The sequence below is a fragment of the Silurus aristotelis genome (genome assembly GCF_946808225.1).
Source record: "Silurus aristotelis genome assembly, chromosome: 5".
NCBI lineage: Eukaryota > Metazoa > Chordata > Actinopteri > Siluriformes > Siluridae > Silurus > Silurus aristotelis.
The window spans coordinates 2,167,965-2,177,693 of NC_139578.1; the positions used below are offsets into that span (position 1 = coordinate 2,167,965).

Genomic DNA, 9,729 nt, shown 5'->3' on the forward strand with positions numbered 1-9,729 from the left:
TGTGTGTGTCGCTACAGCTGTGGCCTACCGTGCAGAGAAAATGAAATAATTAAGCAAATCGTTAAGAATGTTTTCGTGTCTGTATTTTTGATTGTAGGAAACGGTGGAAAAAGCAACGCGGCTTCACATACCAACAAGGGCGGCGCTCGCTGAAGTCTTTCTAAACCATGTAAGGCACTTTAAAACAAGATTATACCCTTTTATTTACTCCTCAGAACATCATTCAGGAAAACACGTTTACGTTCAGGTAAAACATCTTGCATCCATGTCGGACATCGAATACAAATATGTCTATGAAGAGTAAAACGGTCTATATCAAACACCCCAGTCGACAATTCTGCCTTTAGAAAACTAGACAGGAAAAAAAACTTCAGACTATCAACATTTCATCAAAAACAAACAGAAAGATCAGATCCGAATGTTACTTCTTAGCTACAAAGTTTGACCACTTCGTACTCAGTGTAATATCGATGTTTGGCGCCGAAAGACTGCAGCGCGGCCAGAATTCGTGAAACCTCTGAAGTTGAGAGTTTCAGTCGGTGCCTAAGGAGACACGAGAAAAGATCCAGAGGCATTGGTCCGGCAGGAGATAAACGATTAACTCGGTATCGAATTTCCATCAACTCCTGCAGTGCCGAGTCCTGAGATCCGTGCGTGTATGGATAGTCCAGCTGCAGGATCAAATCTCGAATGGCTTCTGGGTCAAAGTTCACACTGTATCCGAATAGCTGAATCTTAGTCATTTTCATGTAGCCAGCGTTCTGTGAGGCATTTTGATTCGCCGTTTCCGACTCACCTGCTGTCTCGTTGGCTTGAGCATTCCCGTCCAGTCCTCCAGGGGGAGAATTCCCCTGGATTCGGCTCCTCAAATAGAAATGGACCGTCTCGAAGAAGCTCTTCCAGCGGTTCCCCAACATTAAAGTCCAGTTGTAGCAGTCCATCGGGGAGTCTAACCTCGTTTTCTCCCAGTCGGGGTACCCATTTTGGTTCATCGGCATCGTCCAGCTCTCTGAGTGACTCCCGCCGAACGGGTTCACCGAAACCGAGAGGGTCGGTTCCAGGGTCGAGTTCTTCGTCACGCAAATTTGCGCCAAAATCCCTAGCAGCATGTGAACTCGACTTGACTTAGATTTATTGCTCTTAAGTGTCAAGAGCATCCGTTTTCTCAGTGAAGGTACAAACCAGGTGTTAAGTTTCACATCACTGCTCACAAAGACGCCGGATATGGTTAGGTGGCTGTCGCGCTGCTCCAGGAGATCACGCAGTTCTGAGTCATGCATCTCTGTCTCAGTGCTGAGGTACTGCTTGGTGGGACTCGGGGCCGCCGGACGGCACAGTCCGTGGCTCAACGCAAAGCCGCTGTTGCAGCTTGAGCAGCGGGTTCGGTTTTCTGTAGAGCAGGATGCGCAGCGGCCTCCGCTGCCCACTGAGCAGGGGATGGAACCCTGGCAGGACAGATGGCCACCCGGGCACACACAGCTACGTGTCACCTCCGAGTAGATCCCTGTTGACTCAGCTTCACCGCAGTACAGTAGAGAAAGGGCATGTTGCAGCCAGTAACCAAGATGCCTGGAGATAAAATGAAACCAACAAGTGGAAGAGTACAACAAGAAAACAAGCAATAAACAACTATTATCATTGCGCACAAGCAAATTGCAGCCCGAAACATAATGCGGTAACAAATGACTCGATCCTTAATAGATGGCAAGTGGACGGATTTGCCTTCAGGAGGGGCAATAATAGCCTTGCATTAAAGGGCAAAAAAAAGGCAGCACAATTTTCAAAAGCCCACTAGTGCCTACTAATAGCTTTAAAGGTTGCGGTATGAGGTGGAATAACATATTACGGTCATTAGTGCTCAAATGCACAGTAGGGTCCAAAGGCCTGAGTTTACAACCAAGAAAGCTTTTTCATTTCATATAGAAACCACAGGTACTTGTTTGTCTGAGAACAGCAGAGTGCAAACAAGTTTTTTGAACCCAAATGGAAAAAAAGAATCAGCACACGTTTATTTTTTAAAGCCTCAGACGTTCATCTACGATTATGGTCCTTGATTAGAGGATTATTGGGTTTGGTTTTGTAGGAGATTTATCAAAGTTTATTGCAGTTAAATGCAAAAGTAAAAGTAAAAGTAGCAACTTGGCTGACGTGGGAAAAAAGACATACACTTGCAAGGGATTATTGACTTTTTCTTTGTTATAGGAAACAATCAACAAAGGGATGGCTTGAAGTCTAATGCAAAATATTCTGGACTTTACCTCTGTACAGTAACCGTAACTAACTGTCTTCAGACAGACAACTTGTTTAGGTGTATCTATGTGTTTTTCTTATTAGTTTATCAATAGTCTAAGGTCATGTGGACTGCTACTTATATATAAAATATATTATATATAACAAACCTTTAGACCAATCAGATTTGAGACTTCTGCCAAACGTTGTAGTGTCACAATTCGGACTAATACTGTTATGTAACACAACAACAGCAACTTCAACATGTTGATTATAAAAACTTTGCTGGCACACATGAGAGCAACCATCTGGAATTTGGAGCCACATGCTTTTAAACCCTAATCGTGTTAGTCGAATGATTATAATGATTCCTTTTTATGGTGGAATGCTGGCGGAACGTTCTGTCCCATCCATTAAGCTTCACAAGATGGCTAATTGGCGTCGAGGTTAATGCCCTACCTTGAGGAAAAACTGTTTGGATGTCGAGGCCGGCAATGAAAAAACTTCCCAGTCGCGCCCATTTTGCATAATTACACCACGAAACAACTAAATGACTAAACAAGCGCAATTACGGACGCCAACGTCGACCCGGAGTCCATAAACGTAGACCCTGACCCTCCATTCCGGCGTAGCTTTACAAATGCGTACTTGCTGATGTGTGCTCATTCTTCGAAAGTGTGTGTTACTAGGGCACAAAAAAGACTGTAAGGAGAGGGTTTTTTTTTCCTCCCACAACATCAACATTTTTTTGAGGGGGTGTCAGAAAGATGCTAACAATCAGCTTGATTGCTTAGCATGACCAAGTTGTTGTTTTTTTTGTTTCTCCCCCTCACAAAAAAACATACGAATGCAGTGGTGTATGTTTCTTAAATCTGATTGGTCAGACGGAATTCATTTGCAGGAAACCAGGAAGTCATTTGGGATTCGAGTTGATACAATATTTTCTGCTGATGTCTGTTCAGTCTTTAGGTTTAGGTTGTAGGTTTTTGGACACCAGAGCATAAGATCGGTATGTGTTTTTTGAACATCCCATTCTACATTTAGTTATCATTTGCTGTTATAATACTTTCCACTCTTCTGGGAAGATGTTCCACTAGATTTTGTGGAGATTTGTGTGAGATTCATTTAGTCACAATGGTGTTAGTGAAGTCGGGTATTGATGTAGGTGAGGTGAAGAGGCCTGGAGTGCAGTCTAAGGACAAAGCTAGTGTATTAGCCAGGAGTCTAGAAGTAGCTATAACCCCATTTCTTATAGCGGATCAAATATTATGTTATATTTTTGTATTTTGTATTTTTCATGTGTCTTGTTTTTAAACATTATTAAATCAAATCCTTTTTCCTCAGAGATTGTAAGCAGAACAGCATCAAAATCATACTATTATTATTATTATTTTTTTGTTGTTGTTGTTACCTTTCCCTTGGCAGGATGATTTGGGGCCGTGAGCGGCACCTTCGTCCCAGGCTGAAGAGTTTAGCGGCGCTTTCTTGCGCTTTGCTGACGAGGAATCCGGCATCGCTCTCCAACTTCCTGTAGCGCTTTTGCAGCGGCACATCGCTCCGCCATTCGTGCCACACCGACGATGAATTCAGGGCGGCGTGCGTCAACAGCCGGACCATGAATGCCTGGAACTCATCTACACACGACAACGTACATGTCAAATGTGTGATATCGAGCTTTATCTTTATTCTTCATTACATGTTCTATATTAATGGAAAGACATGGTCAGAATGAAACAGGTGTGTGTGTGTGTGTGTGTGTGTGTGTGTGTGTGTGTGTGTGTGTGTGTGTGTGTTGGGTATGCTAGCTGATAAAATAGAAAATCCGAAATAAAATAAAATGAAGCTTTGTTTACAGTCAGTTCAAACACATTAGATCTCACAGAAACATAAGAGTCAGCAAGACAACGTTCCGCATCCCGGATTGAATTATTGCTCCAGAAGCCGAGAGGAACAAGATGCAAGGAAAATGGCACCGCAAACAAATTGATACCGATTCTTTTTCCTATACTACTTTTCTGGGTGTATTATTTGTTTTCCCTGACTTGGACTGCTAATGAAAATAAAATGAATATTACAATTTCAGAAGTTGAAGCTGTTCAGCATAAATACGGTGCAAGCGGAAGTACTTCTGGTTTCTGCTTATATTCAGTGCCATTGTGTGGTTTCTAATATAAAGAAAGAACATTTGTCTTCTTTTATTTCTATGTGTGCCAATTTTTTTTTCCATGATTCATTCCCACATGAGGATCTGTGGGTGCCAAAAGTTTTGAAAAAATGTAACACTAATGTCTAGAATACACTACTGGACCCAAACTACTGGGACACCTGACCTTTCCAACCATTTGCGGTTCTGATTTGCTATAGAGCTTTGACTGCACCCTAGGCCTACTCACCTCACCTACATCAGTACCTGACTTTACACCCTTGTGGCTGAATAAAATCCCATTAATCTCCACAAAATCTAGTGGAACATCTTCCCAGAAGGAAGAGTGGAGGTCATTACAGCAGCAAATGAGGACTAAATGTGGAACGGGGTCAGAATTCAGAAAAGTATAAAAAAGCTGTATCCCATCCAAAGGAGAAACTCCCATTAATCTCCACAAAATCTAGTGGAACATCTTCCCAGAAGGAAGAGTGGAGGTCATTACAGCAGCAAATGAGGACTAAATGTGGAACGGGGTCAGAATTCAGAAAAGTATAAAAAAGCTGTATCCCATCCAAAGGAGAAACTGAATCTTGGCTCCACTGACCGGTAATTTAATCTCCAGTCGGTTCTTCTGCTCGACAAAACAAGACTAAGACACAAAAACTTTGCGACCGAATAAACACGAAGTGAGGCACCTGATTGCTCGAACTCCAGGTTGGTTTGCTTCCAGGCTTGGTTAGCGTGCTCCAGGTTGGCGTGCTGTGCCCGGAGGCTGGCGTGGGGGCAGTTGCACTTTGGGTGCCCTTCGCTACACTGACACCAGCAGTCGTTGTCGCGGCATGTGAAGCGCCCTTCGCTGTTGCAGCTGATGTAACTCAGAGCCGCCTGGACAAACCGGCTCCTGAGGTACTCTGGCAAAAGCACCTGGAGGCCTGTTGAACATGAACAAAAATCAAGTGATTGGTGACATAGTTTTTTGAATTCTGAATTCTGTTAAATTCTTTACCCTGATTGGTTTGAGCACTTTCTGTACCAGCAGCTCAGACAAAAGTATTGGCTTATTTATTATAACTAGTCATTGTGTTGTCTTCATGAAGTATGCTAGCGTTGGACTAGCGTAGAAATACATTCTTTATACGCCAATTAAGGTAGTCTAGCACAGACACAAATCATTAGCAATTTTACCAAAATACATTTCTGGGCTCCCACCAAAGAAAACAACATGCCCAATCTAAAATGGTGGATTTGAAATATTCTCACCATAATGAGGTTAAATTCTCAAATCTGATTAGACAGAAGCTGTTTGCCAAACAGGAAGTCATTTTGGGATTTAGCCTGGTTTTAAAATTTAATTATAAGATTCCAGCGTCATGTTGGAGACGGCAAACACGGCAAACGTTTACGCTAGCTCATTAAGTAGCTCAGTAACTGATGAAGTGTTCACACAGACATGTTGGCATCGAAAATGATGACCTCACATGTCACGTCTTACCTGTTAACGGTAAGATATCATTATACTGTAGAAGGTCAGGTGCTGTACCTTGGAGCTGGATTCGGTTCTCGGGGCTGTGAGCCAGGACTGAGCTGACGGAGTCGAGGTTGTCGTAGTTGCTACAGCCGAGCGGGCCGGTCCTCGTCTCAGTCACCTGAAGGTCACACACATGAGTTTTCAGACTCTATATTAGAGAGATACATACACAGTACACTTATGTTCAATAACAAAAATATAGTTACACAAATATCGCAGATGCAAAAAGAAATATAGGCCTGTTGCTCCTTGTGTCATTATAAAAAAAACATAATAATAATCTTCTTCTTTTGGCTGCTCCCATTAGGGGGCGCCACAGCAGATCATCCGTCTCTAGACCCCCCTGTCCTTTACATCTGCATCTTTCAATCCAACTACCTGCATGTCTTCCCTCACCACATCCATTAACCTCCTCCTTGGCCTTCCACTTTTTCTCCTTCCTGGTGGCTCCATCCTCAGCATTCTCCTACTGATATACCTCATGTCCCTCCTCTGCAAATGTCCAAAATATCTCAATCTCACCTCTCTCACCTTGTCTCCAAAACGTCCTACATGCGCTGTCCCTCTAATAAACTAATTTCAATCCTGTCCATCGTCGTCACTCCAAACGAAAACCTCAACATCTTCAGCTCTGCTACCTCCAGCTCCACCTCCTGTCTTTTACTCAGTGCCACTGTCTCTAAACCATACAACATCTCAGGTCTCACCACAGTCCTATAAACTTTCCCTTTCACTCTCACAGATACTCTTCTATCACAAATCACTCCTGCTATGACCCCAGGATCCCCAAACTCATCCACCTTATATTATAGGATAATAATAACAACACTAATAATTAACATTAATTATAATAAATAGATAAATAAATAAATAATCACAGGTTATAGATTATATAAAGAAGGTTATACATTGACATTCTAATTAATACATAGAATAAAATTATAAAAATTGAAAACAAAAAGCTGTCATTGGGGGGGCTAAATAAATAAGGAAATAAATAAATAAATAAATAAATAATTTTGGAAACAGTGGAAAAAAAAAAAAGGGTAAGAATGCACATGATAATATATACACCAAAAAATATCTATAAAAAAATTGGACAGACAAGAATTCTTTTTCATTTAGAGAAAATTTAAGGTGAAACAATTATCAACACACTAACAATATATAAATCTTTTTTATTTGTATTTTTTATTAACAAATAAAAAAACAATTGGGAGCAGGGGAAAAAAAAGAAATAAAATAATTTAAATTTTAAAAGCTGAAAAAAAAACCAGGATAATTAATAAAACAAATAATGATTTTTCAAGAAAAAAAAAAAAAGGAGTGGTGGAAAGGTAAACAAAGTAAGTAATTAAATAACAAATACATAAATTAATTAATTATAAATAAATAAACAGATTGTGCAGAAAATGATGGAAAACATTTTGTTCATTTTGAAACTAAGAAAACGTTAGATAGATGAACCTCATAAATAACATAAGTAATAAATGAAAAAAAAAAAAATCAGGAAATTCTGCAAAATATTTTTTTATATAAATAAATATAATAAATATAATTCTGCGAATGCAAAAAAAAAGGGCAAGACAAGAAAGTATCATAAACAAAAACATTCATTATTTGGGGAGGGAAAAATGAAGGACACAAAAAAAACTGTAAGGGGAAACAAATCAAACAACCAAATAAATAAATTAATATATTTATAACATTCTGAAGGTTAAGAAGAAATGAGATGATAAACAAAACGATAAAAAAAAACGATAGTTTGGGGGGAAAAACATTCGTGTTTACTGCTACGAGGTGAACCAGAACCAAAACACACACACACACACACACACACACACACACACACACACACACACACACACACACACACACACACACACACACACACACACACACACACACACCAATATGCACACTGCAGTCCTTGGCATGCTAACAAGGGACATGCAAATGCACATTAAAATTCCAGACATCATTTACAAAATATAGATGTTTATTTGTGCCTCGCAAGCTTTTATATGGAGAATTAAATCTCGCAGTTACACTGATTTAAATTCTCTGTGAAGTGTGATTTATTTCTCCTCAAGTAAAAGTTACTCCAACTGAAAAGAAACTATATATTTAGTCGAAATCGGACAAAAGACACCACAGTTTCACCTCAGTGTCTCACAGTCTCAAAGGTCACCACAATGGTGATGCCTTCCAGTTCCTGGAGTTCTTCTGTCCAATGAACCCAAGAAAGTGGAGGTAGACAGGGGGTATATGGCTGCTGGGTTTTCCACATCCCAATTTGGTGTTCCAATAAACTCCACTCTTCTGGGAAGATGTTCCACTAGATGTTTAGGGTCCTTGTGAAGATTTGTTTCATCCACAAAGGCAGTTTTTGATGTAGGTGAGGTGAGGCCTGGGGTGATGTTAGCATTCCAATTCGTTTCCCAAGGGTTGAGGTCAGGGCTCCATGTAAAGCAGATCTTCATGAATCTGGCTTTGTTCACAGCTGCATTGTCATTCTGGACCAGTTTCGGCTCTCGTAGTTCAAGTGAAAGGTAAAATTGATTATATATATCAGTTGTAATGATATGTTCGGTCAAAAGGAACAGGGTAAACAGCACGTTCAAGGTGGAACCTGGAACCAGTCCAAATCTCAGGTGGATTCTCTTCACTGGTGCTGCATGAAACCATATAGGAACCAGTGAGCTAATCACAGCTAGCATAAGCGTCCTCAGGTGTCTTAGCTTCGCAGGATTTTTTTAATATTCTTGTATTATAATCAATAATAAACATTTCTTATTACTCCTTCATTTCTTCTCCTTTTATCTTGCGGCAAAGACGGAACTATCTTATAGCTCATACTGTACGAGGCTCATTGTGCGGCTAGCATGTGCGGTTCTGATTGACACCGCAGTACGGCCAGGCGGAGTCTGATCGCTGAGGTAAAGAAATGTAAAAAATGTGTTTTTTTTTTCTGAACTTGAGCGGAATTACTCATCAGAAAGGAGAGGATGAACCAGGATCGTCCGTCATTATGATCAATGGTCATTGGCTGATGGTGGCGCTGCTGTTTTGTTCTCATTAACACCCTGAAATATCAGGGAGTAAATCCTTACTCGAGTCAAAAAGAACAAAAAAAAAGACAGACATTCTTTGCTTTTAAATCACTCGGGTTTCGAGCGCTTTGAGAAACGGCTTTGGTTATAGAGGCGTGACTTTGAAGCGGAAGGGGGCGTGTCTTCGCTCACGCTCACAAGTGGACGTGGGGGCGAATCCTGCCGTTCCCCCCGATACCACCAGCCCTGATTTAATTCTCATCACCAAAATGTAGAAACAAACAAATAAATAGTGCAAAGTCATCGTTAAACCCACAAACTGAAATACACACAAACAAAACAAACAAACAAACAGCGTAAAAGAAACGTTAAACTCACAGTGAATAAACAGAAATATCGAATAAATAAGTGAATAAATAAATAGTACAAATGTAATATGAATCTACAGTAAATAAACAAATCAACATTCATCTAAACAAACAAACCAATAAATAAGCACTGTTTCAACACAATAAATCAACACAATAAATCAACAAAGAAAGATAGATAGATAGATAGATAGATAGATAGATAGATAGATAGATAGATAGATAGATAGATAGATAGATAGATAGATAGATAGATAGATAGATAGATAAACAAACAAACAATTTCATAAATTACAATTGTAACATAAATGCCCAGTAAACAAATAATGCAACTGTAATATAATTGAAGTGTAAATAAATAAATCGACATTATCGTAAACAAACAAACAAACAAACAAATAAGCA

The 9,729-nt window shown here is 40.0% G+C and overlaps 2 protein-coding genes across 2 annotated transcripts in view; one reads left to right on the top strand and one right to left on the bottom strand.

The window, feature by feature from the left end:
* The window catches only part of asip2b (agouti signaling protein, nonagouti homolog (mouse) 2b), a 217,644-nt gene that overhangs the window by 177,584 nt on the left and 30,331 nt on the right, over window positions 1-9,729 (top strand). The window lies entirely within an intron of this gene.
* brinp3b (bone morphogenetic protein/retinoic acid inducible neural-specific 3b) overlaps window positions 179-9,729 on the bottom strand; it is a 19,863-nt gene continuing 10,312 nt past the window's right edge. Inside the window, exons 4-7 of the mRNA XM_083540743.1 lie at window positions 5,916-6,021; window positions 5,071-5,307; window positions 3,641-3,863; window positions 179-1,569 (exon numbers count right to left, since the gene is read on the bottom strand). Coding sequence (XP_083396869.1) covers window positions 429-1,569; window positions 3,641-3,863; window positions 5,071-5,307; window positions 5,916-6,021 — 1,707 coding nt within the window. The 3' untranslated portion in view covers window positions 179-428. The remainder of the gene's footprint in view (window positions 1,570-3,640; window positions 3,864-5,070; window positions 5,308-5,915; window positions 6,022-9,729) is intronic.